Source organism: Salmo salar, chromosome ssa28 (assembly GCF_905237065.1).
Source record: "Salmo salar chromosome ssa28, Ssal_v3.1, whole genome shotgun sequence".
Lineage (NCBI taxonomy): Eukaryota > Metazoa > Chordata > Actinopteri > Salmoniformes > Salmonidae > Salmo > Salmo salar.
The window spans coordinates 7,647,609-7,675,097 of NC_059469.1; the positions used below are offsets into that span (position 1 = coordinate 7,647,609).

Sequence of the window (27,489 nt, forward strand, 5' to 3'; positions counted from 1 at the left end):
TGAATACAAATTAGCACTGGCTTTGATACTGCAAGTCAAATTGGAAAAGTATTGTTGTCCATCAATAATGTGAAACCAGATGGAAAACTTCTTAGGATGGTAGCGTACTATATTGCCACTCCTGTTATCTTCAATCTGTGCCTGGAGAAAAGTGTTTGTCCTCGGACCTGGAGGGAAAATAAAGTAATTCCGCTAGCCAAGAATGGTAAAGCGCCCTTTACTGGTTCGAACAGCCAACCAATCAGCTTGCTGCCAGCAATTAGCAAACTTTTGGATTTTTGTTGTTGTTGATACAGTGCTGTTTCTCTGTGAACAAATTAACAATATACTTTCAGCATGCTTATAGAGAAGGGCATTCAACATGTACTGCACTGACACAAATAAGCTTTACATCCTCTACCATATCATGGGTTGAGAGCAATCTATCCAACATAACACAGAGGGTTCTCTTTCATGGAAGCTTCTCCAATGTAAAACATTAGTGTGGTGTTCCGCAAGGCAGCTGTCTCGGTCATTTACTGCTCTCTATTTTTACTAATGATCTACCACTAGCCTTTAACAAAGCCTGTATGTCTATGTACGCTGATGATTCAACATTATACCCATCAGCAACCACAGCAAGTGAAACCACGGCAACCCTAAACAAAGAGTTGCAGTCAGTTTTAGAATGGGTGGCTAGTAATGAACTAGTCCTGAATAGATCTAAAACTAAAAGCAGAGGTCTGGGAGGTCTGTCTGTGATAACGAGATACTCAGCATTTTTAAAACAACAGTCAACCAAACAAGTCCTGCAGGCTCTAGTTTGATCTAATCTTGACTATTGCCCGATGCTGCAAAGAAGGACCTAGTGTCACGCCCTGACCTTAGAGAGTCTGTTTTATTCTCTATTTGGTTAGGTCAGGGTGTGACTTGGGTGGGCAAATCTTTGTTTATATTTCTTTGTTGGCCTAGTATGGTTCCCAATCAGAGGCAGCTGTTTATCGTTGTCTCTGATTGGGGATCATACTTAGGCAGCCCTTTTTCCCACCTGAGATCGTGGGATCTTGTTTTTGCATTGTGCTGTCTAGCCCTGCAGAACATTACATTCGGTTTTACATTTTCTTGTTTTGTTGGTGTTCATTATTAAAGTAATGACGTACGCCTACTACGCTGCACCTTGGTCTCCCCATTCAAACAATGAGCGTAACACCTAGAAAAGCTGCATCTGGCCCAGAACAGAGCAGCACATCTTGCCCGTCAATGCACACAGAGGACTAATGTCAACAGTATTTATGTCAGTCTCTCTTGGCTCAAAGTAGAAGAAAGATTGACTGCATCAATTCTTGTTTTTGTGAGAATGTGCTGAACTTCCAAATTGTCTATATAATCAACTTACATATAGCTCTGACATGAAACATACAGTATTATATAGAGCCATGATTGAATGGAACTCCCTTCCATCTCATGTAGACAAGGGGCGGCAGGTAGCCTTGTGGTTAGAGCGTTAGTAGTGGTTTCTTTGCAGCAATTCGACCATGAAAGCCGGTTTCACGCAGTCTCCTCTGAATAGTTGATGTCTGTTACTTGAACTCTGTGAAGCCTTTATTTGGGCTGCACACCTGTTAATTGAAATGCATTCCAGGTGATGAAGCTGGTTGAGAGAATGCCAAGAGTGTGCAAAGCAGTCATCAATGCCTGTGTTTCAGACATAAAGAAGTGGATGGCTGCAAACTTTCTACTTTTAAACTCGGACAAAACAGAGATGCTTGTTCTAGGTCCCAAGAAACAAAGAGATCTTCTGTTGAATCTGACAATTAATCTGGATGGTTGTACAGTCGTCTCAAATAAAACTGTGAATGACCTCGGCGTTACTCTGGACCCTGATCTCTCTTTTGAAGAACATATCAAGACTGTTTCAAGGACAGCTTTTTTCCATCTACGTAACATTGCAAAAATCAGAAACTTTCTGTCCAAAAATGACGCAGAAAAATGTATCCATGCTTTTGTTACTTCTAGGCTGGACTACTGCAATGCTCTACTTTCCGGCTACCCGGATAAAGCACTAAACAAACTTCAGTTAGTGCTAAATACGGCTGCTAGAATCCTGACTAGAACCAAAAAATTTGATCATATTACTCCAGTGCTAGCCTCCCTACACTGGCTTCCTGTTAAGGCAAGGGCTGATTTCAAGGTTTTACTGCTAACCTACAAAGCATTACATGGGCTTGCTCCTACCTATCTTTCCGATTTGGTCCTGCCGTACATACCTACACGTACGCTACGGTCACAAGACGCAGGCCTCCTAATTGTCCCTAGAATTTCTAAGCAAACGGCTGGAGGTAGGGCTTTCTCCTATAGAGCTCCATTTTTATGGAATGGTCTGCCTACCAATGTGAGAGACGCAGACTCAGTCTCAACCTTTAAGTCTTTACTGAAGACTTATCTCTTCAGTAGGTCCTATGATTAAGTATAGTCTGGCCCAGGAGTGTGAAGGTGAACGGAAAGGCTGGAGCAACGAACCGCCCTTGCTGTCTCTGCCTTGCCGGTTCCCCTCTTTCCACTGGGATTCTCTGCCTCTAACCCTTTTACAGGGGCTGAGTCACTGGCTTACTGGTGTTCTTCCATGCCGTCCATGGGAGGGGTGCGTCACTTGAGTGGGTTGAGTCACTGACGTGGTCTTCCTGTCTGGGTTGGCGCCCCCCTTGGGTTGTGCCATGGCGGAGATCGTTGTGGGCTATACTCGGCCTTGTCTTAGGACGGTAAGTTGGTGGTTGGAGACATCCCTCTAGTGGTGTGGGGGCTGTGCTTTGGCAAAGTGGGTGGGGTTATATCCTGCCTGTTTGGCCCTGTCCGGGGTATCATCGGATGGGGCCACAGTGTCTTCTGATCCCTCCTGTCTCAGCCTCCAGTATTTATGCTGCAGTAGTTTATGTGTCGGGGGCTAGGGTCAGTCTGTTACATCTGGAGTATTTCTCTTGTCTTATCCGGTGTCCTGTGTGAATTTAAATATGCTCTCTCTAATTCTCTCTTTCTCTCTTTCTGTCTTTCTCTCGGAGGACCTGAGCCCTAGGACCATGCCTCAGGACTACCTGGTATGATGACTCCTTGCTGTCCCCAGTCCACCTGGCCGTGCTGCTGCTCCAGTTTCAACTGTTCTGCCTGCGGCTATGGAACCCTGACCTGTTCACCGGACGTGCTTGTTGCACCCTCGACAACTACTATGATTATTATTATTTGACCATGCTGGTCATTTATGAACATTTTAACATCTTGACCATGTTCTGTTATAATATCCACCCTGCACAGCCAGAAGAGGACTGGCCACCCCTCATAGCCTGGTTCCTCTCTAGGTTTCTTCCTAGGATTTTTGGCCTTTCTAGGGAGTTTTTCCTAGGGAGTTTTTCCTAGCCACCGTGCTTCTTTCACATGCATTGCTTGCTGTTTGGGGTTTTAGGCTGGGTTTCTGTACAGCACTTTGAGATATCAGCTGATGTACGAAGGGCTATATAAATAAATTTGATTTGATTTGATCAAGGCAAAGGATGGCTGTTTGAAGTTTGTTTTGTTTACTACATGATTCCACATGTTATTTCCTTGTTATGATGTCTTCACAATGTAGAAAATAGTAAAAAAGAAAAGAAAACCCTTGAATGAGTAGTTGTTCTAAAACCTTTAACCGATATAGATAGATAGATATATAATTCAGCAAAAAAAGAAACGGCCCTTTTTCAGGACCCTGTCTTTCAAAGAATTCGTAAAAATTCAAATAACGTCACAGATCTTCATTGTAAAGGGTTTAAACACTGTTTCCCATGCTTGTTCAATGAACCATAAACAATTAATGAACATGCACCTGTGGAACGGTCAGTAAGACACTAACACCTTACAGACGGTAGGCAATTAAGGTCACAGTTATGAAAACTTAGGACACTAAAGAGGCCTTTCTACTGACTCTGAAAAACACCAAAAGAAAGATGCCCAGGGTCCCTGCTCATCTGCGTGAACGTGCCTTAGGCATGCTGCAAGGAGGCATGAGGACTGCAATTTATTGCCCTGGCCACATCTGCAATGTCCGAACTGTGAGACGTCTAAGACAGCGCTACAGGTAGACAGGACGGAGAGCTGATCGTCCTCGCAGTGGCAGACCACGTGTAACAATACCTGCACAGGATCGGTAGATCCGAACATCACACCTGCGGGACAGGTACAGGATGGCAACAACAACTGCCCGAGTTACACCAGGAACGCACAATCCCTCCATCAGTGCTCAGACTGTCCGCAATAGGCTGGACTAAGGGCTCATAGGCCTATTGTAAGGCAGGTCCTCACCAGACATCACCAGCAACAATGTCACCTATGAGCACAAACCCACCGTCGCTGGACCAGACAGGACTGGCAAAAAGTGCTCTTCACTGACGAGTCGCGGTTTTGTCTCACCAGGGGTGATGTCGGATATGAGTTTATCGTCGAAGGAATGAGAGTTACACCAAGGCCTGTACTCTGGAGCGGGATCAATTTGGAGGGTCTGTCATGGTCTGGGGCGGGGTGTCACAGCATCATCGGACTGAGCTTGTTGTCATTGCAGGCAATCTCAATGCTGTGCGTTACAGGGAAGACATCCTCCTCCCTAATGTGGTACCCTTCCTGCAGGCTCATCCTGACATGACCCTCCAGCGTAACAATGCCACAGCCATACTGCTCGTTCTGTGCGTGATTTCCTGCAAGACAGGAATGTCAGTGTTCTGCCATGGCCAGCGAAGAGCCCGGATCTCAATCCCATTGAGCATGTTTGGGACCTGTTGGATCGGATGGTGAGGGCTAGGGCCATTCCCCCCAGAAATGTCCGGGAACTTGCAGGTGCCTTGGTGGAAGAGTGGAGTAACATCTCACAGCAAGAACTGGAAAATGTGTTGCAGTCCATGAGGAGGAAATGCACTGCAGTACTTAATGCAGCTGGTGGCCACACCAGGTACTGAATGTTACTTTTGATTTTGACCCCCCTTTGTTCAGGGACACATTATTCAATTTCTGTTAGTCACGTCTGTGGAACTTGTTCAGTTTATGTCTCAGTTGTTGAATCTTGTTATGTTCATACAAATATTTACACATGTTAAGTTTGCTGAAAATAAACGCAGTTGACAGTGAGTGAGAGGAGGTTTCTTTTTTTTCCTGAGATTAGATTATATACAGTACCAGTAAAAGGTTTGGACACACCTACTCATTCAAGAGTTTATTTATTTTTTCATTATTTTTACTACATCATCAAAACTATGAAATAACATATGGAATCATGTAGTAATCAAAAAAGTGTTAAACAAATCAAATATATTTTAGATTTTTGATTCTTCAAAGTAGCCACCCTTTGCCTTGATGACAGCTTTGCACACTCTTGGCATTCTCTCAACCAGCTTCATGAGGAATGCTTTTCCAACAGTCTTGAAGGAGTTCCCACATATGCTGAGCATTTGTTGGCTGCTTTTCCTTCACTCTGCAGTCCAACTCATCCCAAACCATCTCAATTGGGTTGAGGTTGGGTGATTGTGGAGGACAGGTTATCTGTTGCAGCACCTCATCTCTCTCAAATAACTCTTACACAGCCTGGAGGTGTGTTTTGGTCATTGTCCTGTTGAAAAACAAATGATAGTCCTACTAAGAACAAACCAGATGGGATGGCGTATCGCTGCAGAATGCGTGTGCCTTGAATTCTAAATAAATCTCAGACAGTGTCACCAGCAAAGCACCATCACACCTCCTCCTCCATGCTTCATGGTGGGAACCACACATTCAGAGATCATCCATTCACCTACTCTGTGTCTCACAAAGAAACGGCGGTTGTAACCAAGAAATTTCAAATTTGGACTACCAGTCTAATGTCCATTGCTTGTGTTTCTTGGCCCAAGCAAGTCTTTTCTTATTGGTGTCCTTTAGTAGGGGTTTCTTTGCAGCAATTCGACCATGAAGGCCTGATTCACGCAGTCTCCTCTGAACAGTTGATGTTTAGATGTGTCTGTTACTTTAACTCTATTAATCTGAGGTGCAGTTCACTCTAATGAACTTATCCTCTGGAGCAGAGGTAACTCTGGGTCTTCCTTTCCTATGACGGTCCCCATGAGAGCCAGTTTCATCATAGCGCTTGATGGTTTTTGCGACTGCACTTGAAGAAACTTTCAAAGTTCTTGAAATGTTCTGGATTGGCTGACCTTAATTTCTTGAAGTAACGATGGACTATTGTTTCTCTTTGCTTATTTGAGCTGTTCCTGTACCTCATGTACCTCATGAAGCTAGTTGAAAGAATGTGCAAAGCTGCCATCAAGGCAAAGGGTGGCTACTTTGATCATTCTCAAATATAAAATATATTTAGATTGTTTTTAACACTTTTTTGATTACTACATGATTCCATATGTGTTATTTCATAGTTTTGATGTCTTTACTATTATTCTGCAAAGTAGAAAATATATATTTTTCTTAATTTTAAAAATGAAATGCGTAGGTGTGTCCAAACTTTTGACTTGTACTTTATATATCCACTCACCGGCCTGTTTATTAGGACCATCCCCTTCGCGAAAATGGATTGCTTTTTACAGACAGTGACTCACGTGGCCGTGTCTTCTATAACAAGCTGGCAGACGGGCATTGAGGTATTCAGTTTCAGCTCGACTGAACATTTCCCGCGAACGGTTGGAAAATAATTTTGGTTCCAACCCCTGACTCGAACCAGCACCACCACCTTGGGGAGCTGTAGACAGTCCTGGTGACAAGGTGAGGGGAGCCGTCTGATGATACCAGGGTAAATACTAACTGTATGATTTTCAATACAGTTTAAAAATATGTTTTTGTTGTTGAGCTGTTTAAATTAAGTATAACTATAAGAAATGGAAGATAAATAATGATAAATAAATATCAAATAAATAATATGCAGCTCAGTGCTCCAGCTATGCATTTGGTTTGCTAACTTGGCTAGATGTCAAGATCAAGCTTCTTGGTTACAGCAGAGACATTCAATCCCCTTCTGGATCAAGATCCCTGTTGCCCCAATTATTTTGTGTGATGAAATAGCACCCCTTGTTTGCCCTTCTGGTAATACGGTATTCCCTGGTATGGTTTAGAAACGGTATGACGGTACGAAAATCTGGATACTGCCCAACTCTACTGCTGATGCCCATTGCCAAGGAGCAGCAGTGTGGAAAAGCCTTGACGCTCATTAGGCAGTTGGTAGCTAAAACAACAGCCAGCCGCTGACTTCCGCTTACACCTGTCAAATGCATCAATAATGTTCAAACGGAATTACAGGTAACAACGAAGCCCAGCCCTGGCCACCACACTGAATAGTGAGTCTGGAGAAAGAAGGGAAAGAGGGGAAGAGGGAGGGAGAACAGAGAGATCTATTACAGCGAGGGGCCCCTGGCTGTGCAGCATGCTGAACACCATCTGTGCTGTGGCTGCCAGGGACCGGCCCGGCGTGGAACCATCAAGGGAGGTTTTAAGAGGGAGAGAAATATGGCCACAACAACGAACAGCAAGAGCAGCTCCACTCATTAGTGCCTCCCTCCCTGGTGGGCACATTTAAATTCACCCATAAACTGGTAATGGCTTAGCCCTCAACTGAGGAAAACAATTAGGATGTGGAGAATGTGGAGTTTAAGTGGTAAACACACATGGTGAAAAACCTCCAGAACAAGAATTTTGTGAACTATCCATTTGTCTGTTTTATTAGATGGGAAAATGCAATGCTCTGTGTGAGAAGCTTTTCATCCCTGCGACTCAACCAGAGTTTATGATTATTTATGATCCCAGCTTCTGTTACATTTGAATAATTTAGAAGACGCTCTTAGGCCGAGCGACTAACAGGAGCAATTAGGGTTAAGTGCATTGCTCAAGGGCACATCGGCAGATTTCTCACCTAGTCGGCTCAGGGATTCGAACCAGCAACCATTTGGTTACTGGCCCAACGCTCTTAACCATTAGGTTAACTGCCACCTCTGACATTGGTGCATTGTTTCAACAATGCTGCATGTAAAGAACACATACCATTTGGGCTCTCTTCATCTATGGCAACAATTGTGGCAGGTGGTCCAGTCCTGGAGAGTTTGCATTCTGAAAAAAAAGATAAAAATTACATTAACCTGTAATCTCCTGTTACGCACCATTACAATTTACAGTCGTACTATGACTAGAAGCCACACAGGACGGAACATTGAATGGAACTAAGCTATATAGATGTACTGCCATGGGGGAGAATAGTGGGAGAATATGAGCAAAGTGCACAGTGGTAATGACATATGACTTCTTTATGAGCAGTGTGAGGCTATTACCGGAGGATTGGTGGGGGTAAATACACTTTTAGAAAAAAGGGTTTCAAAAGGGTTCTTTGTGGAGAGATAGCATTCTACCAAGAACCGTTTTGATCTGAAGAACCTTTTTTCGGAAGACAAGGGCTCTTTGTAAGGTAATGGGTTGTACCTAGAAACGTTAACATCCTAAGAACCGTTTTTGGAAGAAAGGGTTCTTTGAGGATTCTTTGGAAGGCAAGAAGGGTTCTACATAAAGTATAACCATATAATCATATTTCCCAGCATGCTCTATTTCAGGGTGATTTTCAGAATTGCTTGTTTTAATAGCTGTGTTTTGGCATGTTACATTGATTGATTGATTCATTTTATGCTACACATTTTATGCTACATAAATAGCATAGATTTTTCTAAACTAGTCCAATCTGTTAGTAGTTGTACTCATTAGTGAGATGGTTATTCCAGTTTACATGATCGAGGTAGTTTCAGTATTCAATCTTCCCTACCTTGGCAGTCATTCTGAGTGCAGGTTGCAGGGTGATATAAAATCCCACGTGTTCGATATCCTAACTCTGGCTAGATTCTAATAGGAATTAATTAAACACCACTTTGCAAGCCAGCATAGTGTGACTTGCAGGCCTGATGTTGCCTGTAAACCAGGAGTTTCTTAACACCACTGTGTTAGGGTATAACTAGGCCCTCAAACAAAGGCCTTATGATATATGTAATGTCATAAATAATTTTACTTGAAAGGCTAATAAGGCTGGAGGAGCTGTTCATCGAGGAAGAACCCTCCAAAGATATGTGTATTTTTCGAACCCTTCGTAGATGGTTCTAGGAAGAACCTTTAGATGATAAAATTGTACTTGGTAGAACCCTTCATAGAGGGTTCTAGGCAGAACCTTTCATAACGGGTTCTAGATAGAACCATATACAGGGGGTTCTATGAAGAACCCTACATAAAGGGTTCTAGGGAGAACCCTCTTCAAAGGGTTCTCCCTGGCACCAAAAAGGGTTCCCCTATGGGGAGTAACCGAAGAACCCTATATGGTTCTACTGAGCACCTTTTTTTCCTGAGAGTGACTGCTACAGTCAGATCCCAGCGAGACACAGGTTAGAGACAGGGAAAAGATCCATCGCCTTACCATCATACTGCCAGTCTGGAGTCAAAGTCATCAGCCAGAGAGAAGAATAGAATGAAGGAAAGAAAAAGACAAGCAGGGAGTCAGAGTTCCATAAGATACTTGAAAGAGAACAAAAAAAGAGGAAAAAGTGAGGGAAGAAAAAGTATCAAAAGAAAAGTACAGAAACTTTGTAACTTTGAAACAGAGGTGCGAAAGTTCACATTATAGTACCTGAATCCACCACTTCCACCTCAAAACACAATCTCCATCATCCTTCCTTTCCTTGCCAAGAGCTACAGAATCAGTTATAAATCAATTTATGATATAAATGCAGGTAGACTTTGAGCAAGTAAACATAAATATCTCACCATCAAGCCCACTACTGACACCAGCCAAGCGACTAATTAAGCTATTACCTCAAAAACATTTCACCCCCTTAAATTGTTCCCCTTCACAGATCAGTATGCGCAAACATTACTCACAACCCACTATGGTAGATTTACAGTCTAGGACAGAGCAGTGAGACGAGGCTGTGGTGGTGGAGAGGCATCTGAATAAAGTGCATCAGTGAGTGATTTGATGAACACCGTTCCTGGGTGGCAGGCTGGGAGAGATCTATTGCATCATGGGACTACATTTGTTACGGGGGGGGTGTCAGTTTCACCCCATCACTCCCAACCTCCCGGTTTAAGACACACACCTTTACAAAATATGAACGGCTAGTTATGAGAAGACCGACAGCTCGGTATAAATCACACCGCGTCAACACACTGTTGAATTCCTCCCGAAAGAAAGAGATGTGGTCATGGGAGAAATGGTTTCCTCGGGGAGGGTGCACTTGCTGGATTATTACTTAAAAAAAATATATAACTATTTCTCTTCCCAACACAATAGCCCTTCGCAGACGGCGGTGGTAGTGAGTGAGCAGTGCCGCCAGTACGTTAATACTAGGAAACCATCGCTAACTGACGAGATATCAAAACGCTCCCATATAAACAGCCTGGGACTTGAGTTCGCTCCGGAACACTGGGCCTTGATTATATCGGTTTGTCGTGTCTGGAGAATGGATGTACGGACAAGCAAGGGGCAGCAACAGACGAGAGATACGTTCATAGTCCTTGTGCTTTTAGGTCCTCCGTATGGCTGGCCTTCATAAATGACTAACTACCCACTAGCTGACTAGTTAAATGAGTCACATGACATCAGAAAGGCTGTAACCCAACAACCCCCCCCCACCCCCCCGGCAACTGTGGCCCTCATATCAACGCCAGCCACCGCAATGCAACAACCGTCTCTACGGGAGAACAAAAAGATAGTGTGACGTTGAAATATTCATGGAGGGGTGTTACTTCTATATACTAGTACGCAGAGCAGAGGGACTCCTGTCTGATCGACTTTCCAGATTCCAAACAGGCACAAAGAATGTTTTGATCAATTGTTTGGGACTGTTCAATAGCCAACCAGAGCCTATAGACACAGTATCCAATTTCACCTACTGTTTGAAAGAAAATGTAACCAATATACCAGTTTTCACAAAGGCATGTATATTTTGTATGTGTAGGCCTACAGCTACGAACATCCTGATCCACACCTTGTACACTATCCAACGTCATGTTATTGCATATTGTAATATGATTGCTATTCATTAATACCAGAAAGTATATTTAAGTAGTAAGTAACAGGCAGACATTTCGAAACAACAACAACTCAAATGCTAAAGTGGGTAGCAAATGCCTCAATAAGCAGACATTCAGTAAGCACATTATCTATCCAATCATCCAATAACAAATCCATGACTTTGTACGGATGCCCAAAACTGTAAAAGTCAAAAGGAACAGTCCCCTAAAACCTGCTCCAGCCAAAAAGAAATCTCCAATAAACTGCTAATGTAACCGATGTGAAATGGCTAGTTAGTTAGCGGTGGTGCGCGCTAATAGCGTTTCAATCGGTGACGTCACCCGCTTTGAGACTTGAAGTAGGGTTGCCCCTTGCGTTGCAAGAGCCGTGGCTCTTGTGGCGCGATGGGTAACGATGCTTCGGTGGGTGTCAGTTGTTGATGCGTGCAAGGGTCCCTGGTTCGAGCCCGGGTTGGGGCAAAGAGAGGGACGGAACCTACACTGTTACATTGATGCTGTTGACCCGGATCGTTGGTTGCTGCGGAAAAGGAGGAGGTCAAAGGGGGGGTGAGTGTAACCGATGTGAAATGGCTAGTTAGTTAGCGGTGGTGCGCGCTAATAGCGTTTCAATCGGTGACGTCACCCGCTCTGAGACTTGAAGTAGGGTTGCCCCTTGCGTTGCAAGAGCCGTGGCTCTTGTGGCGCGATGGGTAACGATGCTTCGGTGGGTGTCAGTTGTTGATGTGTGCAAGGGTCCCTGGTTCGAGCCCGGGTTGGGGCAAAGAGAGGGACGGAACCTACACTGTTACATTGATGCTGTTGACCCGGATCGTTGGTTGCTGCAGAAAAGGAGGAGGTCAAAGGGGGGGTGAGTGTAACCGATGTGAAATGGCTAGTTAGTTAGCGGTGGTGCGCGCTAATAGCGTTTCAATCGGTGACGTCACCCGCTCTGAGACTTGAAGTAGGGTCGCCCCTTGCGTTGCAAGAGCCGCGGCTTTTGTGGCGCGATGGGTAACGATGCTTCGTGGGGTGTCAGTTGTTGATGTGTGCAAGGGTCCCTGGTTCGAGCGCAGGTTGGGGCGACGAGAGGGACAGAACCTACACTGTTACACTAAGTGTACCTAAGTCTAACAGTGAGAAATATACTTGGATTTGATGGATTCAGCCTGATTTGAAGCAACACCAGCTTGGACTTGACGTTGGTGTTATTATAGCCATTCAGTGTTCACTGGGGTCAATACCTGACCAATGACACACTGCATTCAGGTGTTCTCTCTCCACAGATCATTGGTTCAAAGGAGACAATGAGGATTAGTATTCTATTTCAGAATAATGAGGGTGATGAGATCATTGGCTAAGATCTGACCCTCTGATTGGTTAAACGGTTAAATGCATCTTTGACCCTGCAGGTGTAACATTCCTCCCATAGAAATATAATTTACTAGAACATATATCCCCATTTGAGTCAATGCTCTGTAATTGTATTTCTATGCCTCCTCCCACTTGTACTGATATGACACCAGAACATTGGCTGATTACAAAGCGGAGCGACGACGTGCGACAGTGAACTTTGATGTCCAAAGACAATCCCTGCATGTGCCCACTCATTTAACTGTGATAACCTGTATGACAGATGCTGCTATGAGATTACACCGACACCATCCAGAGTAAATCGCCACAGAAATCAATAGCCAGCTATACGGAAGCTACCTGCACAAACTCCAGGTCAGCGAGGCTAGATTTACTCCCAGGACGAGAGGCCATTCTAACATGCATTATTTCTCCTCAGCCCATTCAAGAGAAATACAACGTCAAGGGGAGTGGGTTGGTAATGACTTGTTTTTTTGTATGTGAGGTGAATTGGATACGAACGGAGTCTGTGAAATTGATAAAGAATGATAAAACGCAGAATGTGATGTCCATATTATTAAAAACACGTAATAGAATCAACAACAAAAACTACTGCAGAGAGAAATTCACTAAACAATAAGTGCTTCTACCATAGCATATGGTTTTCTAATCAAAAACATAATGCTAAATATTCATGGGTACAAAAAAATATTCTATATTCATTCCAGAATCCACTTACAATCCATCGTTCCTGTACCATGAATAATTTCATACTTCACTAATGTTTCAGTTCGACTTTGAATTAAAACTCTCAATGGGGATAAACACATTAGGATATGATATTCAGAGTTTGTCAAACCACCTTTTGAAGTCAAAGCGTCATGAGCACAACAGGTGGCAGTGCCTGACTTATTTTGCGCATTCATTTAGCCCGTGCGCACACACACACACACACACAATCCATTTCCATTATCTCTAATGAAGCAGATAAAAAAACATGCAAATCCATTGATGAAAATATCAGGAGTCCAACACACACACACACACTCTCGCTCGATCTCTCTCTCTCTCCAAAAAAGGAAATACACTGGGTGGGGGGGTTACAGTCAGTGTGGTGTCTGGATAAGAAAGAGAAACATACAGGCTGGTGCCCCAGTCTGAGCCAAACTGAGGCTGGCAATGCATGCTCCCCTGATAAAAGAAGTTCAGGAAGTTCTGTCAATAATCTGATCTCCACCATCAAATAGTGTGCTACTGTGCTTGGCCTGAATAGTAAACTGGTGGGAACTCTGACAAACAAACCAAAATATAGAAATTGAAATGGATTTTGTTTTAACTCATGAACCTCAAAAAGAACTGAGGGGAGACAACTAAAATATTGATGAGAATAGTGCTAACAAAACAAGTATATGTCCTTGATAGATTGCTCTGAAGTTAGTTTGTTTTTGTCATGCGACTTGAAATATGTAACTAGCTAAAGTAGGTCTATATAACGATATATTATTCCTATGCACAGATAGCTATACACTTATATTCATGTGTACAGTATAGCCCAGAGGGGCATGTGGCACATAACAGAGAGATAACTATCCGGATAAGTGTGTAGGTGTGAGTGGGACACTTCGCATGACTGGGCACCTGAGTGGTGCTGCTTAGTGCTCAAGGGGAACCAACCTGCAGTCCTATTAATACACAGCGCTGGATCCCCGGGATGAGCCCCATACTGAGACACATCCATACATAATGCAATGGAGAGGAATCCCACTCTGTCACCTAAGAGGGGAAATTCAACTTTCTAACAGGAGAAATAGAAGAAGAGAGAGAGACAGAGAGGTAGGTAGAGAGAGAAAGAGGTAGAGAGAGAGATTGGTAGAGAGAGAGATTGGTAGAGAGAGAGACAGATTGGTAGAGAGAGAGACAGATTGGTAGAGAGAGAGACAGATTGGTAGAGAGAGAGACAGAGAGGTAGAAAGAGAGACAGAGAGGTAGAAACAGAGGTAGAGAGAGACAGCGAGGTAGAGAGAGACAGCGAGGTAGAGAGAGACAGCGAGGTAGAGAGAGACAGCGAGGTAGAGAGAGACAGCGAGGTAGAGAGAGACAGCGAGGTAGAGAGAGACAGCGAGGTAGAGAGAGACAGCGAGGTAGAGAGAGACAGCGAGGTAGAGAGAGAGAGAGACAAAGAGAGAGACAGAGAGAGAGAGACAGAGAGAGAGACAGAGAGACAGAGAGAGAGACAGAGAGAGAGAGACAGCGAGGTAGAGAGAGAGAGGGACAGAGAGAGAGACAGCGAGGTAGAGAGAGAGCGAGGTAGAGAGAGAGAGGGACAGAGAGAGAGAGGCAGAGAAAGAGAGAGGCAGAGAAAGAGAGAGACAAAGAGAGAGAGACAGAGAGAGCGAGACAGAGAGAGCGAGACAGAGAGAGCGAGACAGAGAGAGCGAGACAGAGAGAGCGAGACAGAGAGAGCGAGACAGAGAGAGCGAGACAGAGAGAGAGAGAGACAGAGAGAGAGACAGCGAGGTAGAGAGAGAGAGAGGGACAGAGAGAGAGACAGCGAGGTAGAGAGAGAGAGCGAGGTAGAGAGAGAGAGCGAGGTAGAGAGAGAGAGGCAGAGAAAGAGAGAGGCAGAGAAAGAGAGAGGCAGAGAAAGAGAGAGACAGAGAAAGAGAGAGACAGAGAAAGAGAGACAGAGAGAGAGAGACAGAGAGAGAGAGAGAGAAGAGAGTACGAGCCAAAATTAGGACTGTCTTGTAGGTGACACTGATCACTGGCTTAAGATGGTATCTATTGCTCCATGGCAACCACAGGATGAGGATGCACTAATTTGTTTCTGCATTAGAGTTGCTTCGCCACAACACACTCATCTCTATTTTCTTGCATCCAGCTACTACAGTGACAAAGTGATATTTTGAAATTGGATTAGGAAGGACTTAACCATGAGTAGTAATGTTATGTCACAATCTAGGTGTTCTGTTTGTCCCTACATGAATAGACAGACTAGAAACTATTTTCCAGCACTGATATGCAGCTTGATGATCATTCTAGTTAGAACAATACTAACTACAGCCTCAAAACCTTATGCCCTAATCGAGTCTAAATTGCACTGTGCATCAGAAAGGGACTGATTTCTGAATCAGAGGTGAAATTAACATTGGGCCAAGGTGAGAACAGTTCATTAAAGTGTCAGTCATTCAATTGATCATATTTGATTGATTAAAGTGTCCAACATTTAGTGGCCCAACACCATGAATCAGTTTGAATTAGACATTTTTTTTTTTTAACATTTTTTATAAGGTCTCATTTTGAGCGGATTCAGACAGCTGGATGAAGGAGCGTCAATAAATCAATAGTACATTTCTGAATATTCAACTCCATTCAGGCACCGGTCAAATGCGGAGGCAGCAGCACCCGTGACTTCACTAACGTCAAGTCAAACACGCTTCCATGAATCAAGTATCGCCACATAAATCCAGAGGAATCTGTCAGGTTGAAAACGAATCAACGGGCAAACGGCTGCAACTGAGCAGGAGTATAGAATCAGAGCTTATCACTGGGTTGAGGCAGTTTGAACATATCAGTTAAGTTGAACCTGTGACCATTAAATCAAATACAGTGGTACAAATGGCATAGAAATACAAAATGTTCATCAAAATAAACCCATTCGGTGTATTTTAGCATCTGGGTATTCTGAAACTAAAACAGGCAAATGCGGTCGTATATTGGCCTCGCTTGCATAGAAGAGAGGTACTTATGAGGTGTGGAGTACTTACCGTCTGTGTCTTGTGACAGGCAACGAGTGGCTAACAGCAGAAGTCCTATCCATATTCCTAACCATGTGAAGTACCATGACCTCTTTTGCATTTTCATCAAGCGTTACTGCGTGCCCACCTGGAGGGAGAGAGAGAGAGAGAGAGAGAGAGATGAGAATTACCTTCTCTGTCATGTACATCCTAGGGGCCAGGGGGTTGAGTTGAACAGCAAAAACGACCCTAGGCCCTATTCACTAGGTCTAAAAAGCTACATAGCCAGTTGATAATTAATAGCTGAACTCTTGTAGATTCCAAACCTTGTAGAATACCACAACATATTTACATCCACCTGTAGTGGCAACATGAACATCAACAACACAAAGCGAACAGAAATTGTCATGGTATCTTTGTCATTGTATCTTAAAAAAAAAATAAAAAAAAAAAATAAGTTACTCTCATCATTTTACCTCCTTACAACTCTCTACATTTGCCACCATCTCTCAACAATTTGGTAAAAATCGAACCCGAACAGGTGAATTACAGGTATTCTGAAAGGAATCCGACACCGGCGCTTATGAGTCAGTCCATTTCAAAAGGAAATTTCCCACCCAATTTTACCTTTGGGAAATAGTCTTTTATCGAAGGGCTATGGGGTGTCTTCTATCAAATTCAGGTTCTCTCATGTAATACCACCGGAGAGGAACCACATTTAACCTTGCCCTTTGAAGTAGACAGTGAAGTTGATAGTGTTTTCCACCTGAGAGATACAGTCCACAATACAGTATAGCTTTGATGTTTCCTCCATCATGGATGCTCCATGTCTTCAGTGGTAACTTATTTTACTGTATGAAAACCAGGCTCTGCCAGTTATCCCTGCACTACTGATTATATACCACAACGAAACGTTTTTGAGAAATATACTGAGAGGATAGTGAGAGGATAATCTTGTGGTCGAAATACATGGAATTGCTAAGATGCAGGAACTGTGAACTTGTGACCTTGTGGATCTGGCAGACGGTGCAGAATGCAACGTTTTGCATTATACTTCACTAAAAAGAATGTCACTGAAATGAAAAGACACGAGCAATGAACAATGGAGAAACGCAATGGATTGATACACTTTTTCCAACGGGAGATACTTCGGCAGAACGTTTGAGTCCTGAGCCAAGGAAGCGATACCAGACAGCGACAGATCGTGACACGGGCTTTCAAGCCAACCGATTCCTTTAACATCAACGCCCGTCTCTTTATGAACTGATCGCTCCACAGTCTCGCAGGCTCACTAATCATTACGCACGGTCTTTGTTCCTCTCAACCAATAACGTCTTTGGAGAGACAAATACAATGTAATCCACTCTATCGTCAGAACGGATGCATCTCTTTCCCCTCTGTAGTTCTTTCCTCAGATTAAACAGAGAAAAGCCCACTGACATCCAAGACTCAAAAGCAAAACGAACACTAGTGTTTCAAAGTTTAATGCCAAAATATGCCTGGTTTTGTCATGTTTTCAGAGTTTTTAATTCTACTAAAAAAGGTAAGACCATAGAGACAACGTTTTTTGAAAAACATACAGTACCAGTCAAAAGTTTGGACACACCTGAATGAGTAGGTGTGTCCTAACTTTTAACTGGTACTGTACATCCACACACACACACACACACACACACACACACAAAGCATGCACATACGCCGACACACAAACGGCAAACATCTTTCCCAGTATTGATCTCAATAAACTAATGGCCCAAAACAGTACCTTTCACTTCAGCTTTAATCCCTGAGAGTAACAACGTGATTGGCTCAACCTTCCAGCAGCACAATCTCACAAAAACGCTCAACATCTACTCTAACAACAACTACCTTTTTCTTAATATTCTTTGGAGAGGGAAATCTAATATATTTTTGTAGATTAAAATGATTTTCCAATATTTTGTAATGTGGAAAAAGTTGGCATCAGAAGAGAAAAACACTTTTATCATTTGCTCCCTGCTGGGGTTTCTCTTGAATAGGCTGTTGGTTTGTCCTGTAATATAACGTCTATAAATTGGAGGAGCCCAGAAAGTAACACGGGTACTGAAGTCATCAACGTTTATTGCCTCTCTAACACAGTACTCAGAGGAGGAAGCTGAGAAAGCAGACAATGATCAGCTAGGTAATGGACCACGTTGAACTTGTTAACACCCTTAATCCATTTCTGTCACCAGTGTTTCACTAACTACGCGAGGAGACGCGCCATTAGCCTGGCGAGCTATCTAACGGTAAACTACTCGTTGGGAGTAATAAAGCGGATAGGTCATGTGATGGAACTGGAAATAACACTGAAGGATTAGTCTTACCGGTAATTACTCCATCAGTAAAATTCGTCCATCTTTACCTAACATTTCAGTAAAATCTCAATAAACCTTTAAACATATTCATCTGTCCAATAGCGTTCTGCTGTCTTGGAAAAGAAAATATGAAATATTTGGTCAACAAAAAGTCACATCTCATTACTGTATTGGATACTGTGTCATGGTCTTGCCCAGAGAACTGATATCTATTAGGATGGTGACAGATTCCCATCCATTATCCACAGTGAGAGGTGATCAGGCAGGACTGGGTTGTAGGGGAGCTGCAGTCCTCGGTTGGCACTGATGCCGTCACTAACGCTAACACCGGAGCACCTTGATTTACTTCCGCTCATTGCTCATGCAAGAGGGCATCTCTGAATCATCCACAACCCTCTGTCCTCCGATTTGCTTTTTAAAAAAATCTCAGAGCTCTGCTAAAGCTACTGAAGCCTAAGTGATAAGACAAAGAATGCAAAATGAAGGCAAGTAAAAATATGAATAATTGATTAGATTTGGTATATTATTGGTTAAATTCTTTGAGTGTTTTTCCCTTATTAAAAAAAGCTGTGAATGACTCATGTAGTTGTTCAGAGATGAATAAGGGAAACGAATTAATATAATTACGTGCACTATAATCCAGATTGCCACAAATTAACGCTCTGACTGGAGTGCTTTTTGTGTTAATCATAATGAAAAAAAATGTATGATGCAAAGTAAAGTGAACCTGCGTGTCCTGTGCATTCCCAAACATCCATCCATACCTCTCCAGGCTTATTCTCATACTTGCAAGTGTTGTTGAGCATAATGTCCTCGACACTGTGCTTGTGCTATTTGTTCTACACCGCATGTAAGTAAACTAAAGTATGCCAATGGATATATTTAGACTTATTAATGTTGCACGCCAGAGGGCTGCAGAACAATACATGGCAGCCCTGAAGGTATCCCAGTACTATTCAGCACCATGGACCGCAATCCTAATAGCACCAGTACTATTCAGCACCATGGACAGCAGCCCCAATATTACCAGTAATGTTCAGCGCCATGGACAGCAGCCCCAAAAGCACCAGTACTATTCAGCACCAAGGACAGCAGCCACATTAGCACCAGTACAATTCAGCTCCATGGACAGCAGCCTCAAAATAACTAGTAATATTCAGTGCCATGGAAGGCAGCCCCAATATCCCCAATAGCACCAGTACTATTCAGCACCATGGACAGCAGCCACAATATCACCAATATAATTGATGGAGATCTCGTCTTTGTATCTGTGCCATTACAGCTCTAAGTCAATCAAATCAAATTGTATTTGTCACATGCTCCGTAAACAACAGATGTAGACTAACAGTGAAATGCTTACTTGCGGGTCCTTTTCCAACAATGCAGAGTTAAAGATAACAAAATAAGCTTGACTTGCAGCCAGTCAAGATGCTCTCAATGGTGCTGCTGTAAAACTTTTTGAGGATCCGAGGGACCATGCCAAATCTTTTCAGCCTCCTGAAAGAGAAGAGGTGCTGTTGTGCCCTCTTCAAAACTGTGTGGGTGTGTGTGGACCATGTTAATTTCTTAGTGAGAAATTTGAAGCTCTCAACCCGCTCCACTAAAGCCCCATTGATCTGGATGGGGGCATGCTTGCCCCTCCGTTTCTTGTAATCCACGATCAGCTCCTTTGTCTTGCTGATGTTGAGGGAGAGGTTGCTGTCCTCGGACCTCCTCCCTATAGGCATCCTCATTGTCGTCGGTGATCAGTCCTACCAGTCGTGTCGTCAAACTTGCAAAAGTTGATGATTGTGAGTCATGGGTGAACAAGGAGTACAAGAGGGGACTAAGCACACACCCCTGAGGGGCCCCGTGTTGATGGTCAGTGTGGTGGATGTGTTGTTGTCTACCCTCAAAAGTCAGTGAAAACACTTGCCAGCTGGTCAGCGCATGCTCTGAGTACGTGCCCTGGTATTCCATCTTGCCCCGCGGCCTTGCGAATGTTAACTTGTTTAACCTTTTCACACATACCAACAAACGGGTGTGATCATTCTATAGTGGTCCCTGTTGCGTATGGTCAAACCGGTGTGATTAGAACGCTTGATTAGAATGCTTATTTAGAACGTCCATTTTCAATTGACGCAACAATCAGCATTTGAGCTGCCCACACGTTTTTTTATTTTATTTACAGAAACATTTTTGCACAACCACAGTCCTTACAAAGCTATGTCCAGAATATGACCAGTTTATTTTTGGATGCAATGTTCAGACATTCACAGAAGTAGCTACAGCATAACACAGTCAAACTGAAAAGTTTTGGCAACATTTGTCCTAGCGCTAACTGAGGAAAGATAGACGTAACACAAGCGGTCATATTTTTATAACTCTTGGCTGACAGAAACTAGAATGAATTAGCTAATAGCAATTACTATTTATAATTAATCACATCCTGGGTGAGCTCACCATTGATCAAAATAATTGAGTAAAACACTTTCTAGAAATCAAAAGTAATCCGATGATGGGTAGTTTGTGCGCGCCGCCTTGTTTGTTTTTCCCGTCGACCAAAGATAATAAGAGGAGACAAGATGAGTTTGGTCTGTTTGCAATATGCATGTTGAAGGGGGTGTGTCGTCTATGATCATCCACTTCCCTTCAGTCACTTCCGGAAGTTTACCCAAAAGATGAGTGAACCATTCCTTCACCTCATTATAACATCTTTGGTCTGACAGATTACGTGACACCCAGAAGGCCTTGTATAATGTCAACAAACATGGCTGGCAAATAGCTTAGCTCATTACCATCAGTACAACCTTCAAAAAAGTATTGAAAATGATTCATCCTCATTGGCGTTTTTCCTATTTTGTTTCATTACAACCCGTCATTTAAATGTATTTTTATTTGGATTTCATGTAATGGACATACACAAAATAGTCCAAATTGGTGAAGTGAAATGAAAAAAAAATAACTTGTTTCAAAAAAATATATATTACAATTTTAAACAGAAAATTGGTGCGTGCATATGTATTTACCCCCTTTGCTATGAAGCCCCTAAATAAGATCTGGTTTAACCAATTACCTTCAGAAGTCACATAATTAGTTAAATAAAGTCCACTTGTGTGCAATCTAAGTGTCACATGATCTCAGTATATATATATATACACATATATTATATTAAGGTGTGTGTGTATATATATATATATATATATACACACACACACACCTTAATATAATATATGTGTATATATATATATATATATACATACACATATATTATATTAAGGTGTGTGTGTGTGTATATATATATATATATATATATATATATATATATATATATATATGTATATATATATATATATATATATATATATATATATATATATATATATATATATATATATATATACACTACACACCTGTTCTGAAAGGCCCCAGAGTCTGCAACACCACTAAGCAAGGGGCACCGCCAAGCAAGCGGCACCATGGAGACCAAGGAGCTCTCCAAACAGGTCAGGGACAAAGTTGTGGAGAAGTACAGATCAGGGTTGGGTTATAAAAAAAATATATATCTGAAACTTTGAAGACCCCCCGGAGCACCATTAAATCCGTTATCAAAAAATGGAACACGACCCAGCCAAGCCGCACTGCTTCTTGACACAATGCCCACTTAACCCGGAAGCCAGCCGCACCAATGTGTCGGAAGAAACGCCGTACACCCGGCGGCGTCAGCGTGCCAGCCACAGGAGTCGCTAGAGCTTGATGGGACAAGGAAGTCACGGCCTGCCAAACCCTCTCTTAACCCGGACGACACTGGGCCAATTGTGCACTGCCTCATGGGTCTCCCAGTCACTGCCAGCTGTGACACAGCCTGGGATCGAACCCAGGTCTGTAGTGACGCCTCAAGCACTGCGATGCAGTGCCTTAGAACGCTGCACCACTCGGGGGTCCCCGCAAATTGATTTTAACAAACAATTGGTCCGCCCAAAAATGCTCCGTTGAATTTCAAAATCCCGATGTGGCCCTTGAGCCAAAATGTTTGCCCACCCCTGATCTATAACGATAGCACCATTACTAGTCAACACCGTGTACCATAATAGCAGCCTCAGTAGCAACAGTATATCTCCAGTACTATCAGCAGCCCCAATTGCACCAGTGCTATTCAGCACCTTGGACAGCAGCCGATTAGCATCAGCCTATTCAGCACCTTGGACAGCTGTCCCATTACCGCCATCACTTTAGACACCATTGACAGTACCCAGCACTATGTTTTCAGTATCACGTGCAGAGTCGGCTGGTGAGACAAAGTTTGGCAGCTTGAGCACTTAAAAAAATATAGATTGTTTTAGATGGGTGTCCTCCTAACAGACTTGATCTAATATGAGCAGAGGAAGAACAATCTGTGAGCCCGCCATCGTATAAAACAACTTTGTCACGGGTGTCGTAAGGACTTGACCAAAATGCAGCGGGAATGTGTATACTCATCTTCTTTCTATTAGGCAGAAAGAAGGAAAACCAAAACAAAAACGCACGTATACAAAAACAATGACGATAAACAGTCCTGTAAGGCTTACAAGGAACAACTACCCACAAAATCCCATAGAAAAAACACCCCTCTTAAATAGGACCTTCAATTAGAAGCAACTAGGAGCAGCTGCTTCCAATTGAAGGTCAACCCAACAAACACCACATAGAAATAGACATACTAGAACTAACATAGAAATAGACTAACAAGAACATAACCCAACAAACCCCGAAACACTCTAAACAAACACCCCTCTTAAAACAGAACATAGCCCAACAAACCCCAAAACACTCTAAACAAACACCCCCTGCCGCGTCCTGACCAAACTACAATAACAAATAACCCCTTATACTGGTCAGGACGTGACAAACTTTCAAAGCTAACTGCTTCCAGAAGAACATTTGGTTATTTTGGTGTGTTTTAAGAAAATGGGCTCTCAATAATAAACTCCAAGCAAAACTCATAAAGTGTAGAGGAGACAAAGGCGAAAGCCTTGACTGAGTTTTGGAGCACTTTAAAACAAAACACAGACTCTCATTCACATACTCTGTTTGAAGGTCTAGCGTTTAACCTCCATGATAGAGGTCAAACCTCTCCGTCAGTGTTCTGTTCTTCCCTTCCGTCCTCTGGATGGAAGTGAAATGACTCCATGCAGGTTGGCGGAGAATGGAGACAGACAGACACAGCAAAGACTATTTGTTTTAAATGACAAGCTTATTCAATGAATCCCCGCTTTTGTATATTTCTCCCTGTTCTGTTCACTGCTACTGGCAACAGATTGCCACCTAGACCAATGATGGATGGTTGCGACAAACATCCCTGGACAGCTAATTAAAGAAACCTCATTTGATAGGGGGGCTCCAGACTTAAAGAGCATTAAATGCAGGGCCTGAAAGCAGGCTGAATCCAATTACCCATTGTCCTTAATGACAGAGAGAGAAAGCTTAACAAGCCATTGGCAACCAGTATGACTATTGTATGATCCACAATTGAATTTTAAGGCTTTTTGAAAAATATAGTAATTTTACCTAAATGTAAAAATGGATACAGTCAAGTGCTGAACTGCTCTACAATTCACTCTCTCTATACTACTGGATAGAAACAGACAAGACAACTGAATGAGAGACAGAAATGCAATTCAACGAGTATCAGGAAACAGTTAAATGCTAAGAGCGGCTTGTTGACTCTGACCAGGAAGTGTCCTGACTTTTTGACTCACTGAGATCAGTGATGAGCCCATGGCAATGTGTACACATCTGAAATGGTAAACTCGATGACCTGGCTAAACACCAGAAGTGAATTTGATGTTACCATTTTTATCTTACACTTGAAGGGTACCATCACTAACAGCCCAGAGGTCAGGCTTAAGAAGTTGGAGAACTCTTGTAGTTCAGCATGTGGACCATTGATAACAGAAGTTTGAACCCAATCGTTTTTGAACCTCGATGGATGAGGTCTACTACTGGGCTGTGTGTGCAGGCTGACACTTGAGGTCATATGAGTCCATAACATACATACAGTTAGGTACACAACTTATGCAGGCTAATCATGAGTTCACTCATATTAATACTGACATTATGCATACAGTAGCTAGAGGGTGTTATGGATTGGAAAATTAGGCTAGTCTAAAAAGAAATGCACATAAGCTTATAAATGTTAATGTAAATCCAGGTAGTTGGAGCCTAAAGAGAAAGCCTTCCTTGTCCACAGGGCTTGGCTTAACAGGATATGGTAGATATGGCAGGTGGTATGGCGGGAAGAAGGGTCACTGCACCCATTCAGTTTGAACTGCTTTGACCAAAGTCTGACATAATGCTACATAATAAGGCATCCGCGCCGAATATCTTTGATTCTTTCTATGAACACTGGGGAAATGCTGCAGGGAGAATATTCATATTCCTCATAAGACATCCAAATGTGAGTGTCTATTATTTTGCTCCTGCTAAAAAACAGACACAGAATTCGGGAAGCATTGGCAATTAAACGTTGCCTTTTTTTCTTTTTCTTAACGCTGTAGGCTACCCCTCCTTTTCACATATCAGTTTGGGACGCTTTCATTTGCAGCTAGGCTACTTTCTATCTTACATCTACAAAGACAAGGCAACAGATTGTTAAGAATGTTCACAGTAATTGGATGACCCGTTGCATAATCCTGCGTGCTTGATGTACGACGGGATAGTGTAAATGTAAACTCGATATAGAGAACTACAGTATTGTAAAGCTTTCATTCAAGTGAGTGTTGAAAAAAAAAAAGTAATATTTGAACGAATTCCATTTAGTTTTGCAGGCATGTGATAACTACATTCACGTAGCATATGTGGAGTCATGTCGAGGAAAACCGGCTACACACGTTTGTATGTGTTCAATAACACGCTAACAGTATCCCCAGCAAATAATAACTAGGTCATATCGCAAGGAATCGTTCACCCAGGATGACCAATCTATGAAATGGACAAATAGTGGCAACCAGTCTGTGAGATAAAAATACACTGACTTCAGTAGGACGGTGCAATAGACTGGTGCTTTATTCTGTAAGACCCTAAGAACGCATGTTTTTCAAACAAGCTTTTCTTCTCAAACAGTAATTGGCAGAAAAAGTCTTACCATATTAGCTCTAAAGCCATGTAAATCCCGTTCAGATAGTGCTTCTTAGGGCAAAACGCATCCCTGAACATCATCAGGAACTCTGCCACCCTCTGTCTTCTTTGCTTTCCCGTTTCCCGTTCTAGAGTGACTTTCAGAACCAGAAATCACACACGCCTCCCACGAGAAATGGAAAAGTAGCCCGTGTGGAATTTGCTCGAATGAATTGATGACTTCGACTACTTGAGTGCGTAAACAGTATTCCCCTTGCGGTGCTCTATGTATTAATCTGAGCGTCGCTGCTAACAGAGCAAATGTCCCTTGAAGCCATGCATTCACACCAGCACTAGAACGCCGTAATCTAATTAGGACACAAAAGGCACACTAAGATTATATGCGCAGAATACGGTACATGCGACCCGCTGCAGACAGCGCACCAGGGGCGGTCCTGGGGGGGGGGGTGCCCCTGTGACAACAATTTTGGACCCCTTGTGGCCCCCCTAAATGTGGACTATGAAATAATTTTTACATCCGTTATTAGACAGTGGCAACGCGGAATACTAATGATTATGAACATGGTCTTTTGCCTGCTAATGCCAGCAATGCAGTGAAGAAAACGATATGACAACAATAACGTCTAATATAACTGGCCCCTCTAACAGTACAACTGGCCCCAGCTTGGCTCCCCCAGTTGAAATGGTCTAGAACCGCCACTGCAGCGCACTATGGGCAGACCAGACAGAGAATTCCCCACAGGCTCCAACCAAGCATGAGCATGACTCCTCAATGTGTTTCATGTTTTTGTAATGCCAGGAGACGGTTGACTATTGCGTGAGTACAGTACTGAAGCCTACACCTATGGGCTACGCTTGCCAAATTGCGTGGGGGGGGGGGTAATAGTGCAATTATAGCTCAGTGGCTTTACCTATCTGTCCATCTGTTCAGTGAGTAGGATTACATCAAATTCTGTTGAGCCAGGGTATTCAGAAATACCAGGACCAGTAGTAAGCGGCCTTCAAATCAACTGTGATAAAGTCAAGCAATGACACAAAGGTGATGTATTTCCTTTGTGTGAATGATGTAGTTACTGATGGACAGGATTACAGGGGGGGGGGATAGAGCATGGTTGGTATTCATTTCAAATGACACTTAAAATGTAGGATGTCTCAGTCACAAGGCAATAAAAAAAGAAGATAACGCAGTCTGTGGTGCAATAGTAGTCCCAATGATTATGAGGGAACGGACATTGTAAAATGCTTATCATTCATTTGGTAAACTCCACACTTTGTTGACTCCCATTTGGAAAGCAGATGTTTGTTTCCTACAGTGTCAGCAGTGGGGGTTCTAGACCATTTCAACTGGGGGGGGGGGGGGTTAAGCTGGGGCCAGTTGTACTGTTAGAGGGGCCAGTTACATTAGACGTTATTGTTGTCATATCGTTTTCTTCACTGCATTTCAGGCATTAGCAGGCAAAAGACCATGTTCATAATCATCATCGTTGCCACTGTCTAATAACGGATGTAAAAAAAGAATGATAGCAAAAATGTGTTATGTAAAAATTATTTCATACTCCACATTTAGGGGGGGCCACAAGGGGGTCCAAAATTGTTGTCACAGGGGCCCCGGGCCCCCCAGAACTGCTAGTGAGTGTCAGATTGTTATTTAATTAATCCTGATATATGATTTATTGTACACACCTGGGAAGATCAATTCAACCATTTATTTTAAAAAAACTCTCGGACTTGAAAATTACCCTCTGGAGCATGACAACATGAATTTACAACTTCAGATGTTTACTGTAGTATTAACAAAATGAAAGGAGTTTTGTGAAGGTAATTCCAATCTAAGATGCAGGTGCCTCTATTACCTTAGCAAATCAGCAGACCAGCAGACCGAAACCATATAACATACACATCCACATCAATAAAAGGTAAAGCAAAATAAACATCCTTCCAGTCTTATTTATGGGAACTTGACA

At 42.8% G+C, this 27,489-nt stretch overlaps 1 protein-coding gene across 9 annotated transcripts in view; it reads right to left on the reverse strand.

The window, feature by feature from the left end:
• The window catches only part of pcdh15b (protocadherin-related 15b), a 214,516-nt gene that overhangs the window by 153,486 nt on the left and 33,541 nt on the right, over positions 1-27,489 (reverse strand). For 7 of the 9 annotated variants that reach the window (XM_014179329.2, XM_014179328.2, XM_014179323.2 and 4 more), the window contains exons 3-5: positions 16,125-16,242; positions 9,413-9,427; positions 8,008-8,073 (exon numbers count right to left, since the gene is read on the reverse strand). In XM_014179329.2, the coding sequence (XP_014034804.2) occupies positions 8,008-8,073; positions 9,413-9,427; positions 16,125-16,221 (178 nt within the window). In that variant the 5' untranslated portion in view covers positions 16,222-16,242. Of the gene's footprint in view, positions 1-8,007; positions 8,074-9,412; positions 9,428-16,124; positions 16,243-25,532; positions 25,792-27,489 lie in introns of those variants that run through there. The other 2 variants (XM_014179319.2, XM_014179321.2) reach the window with 2 other exon arrangements.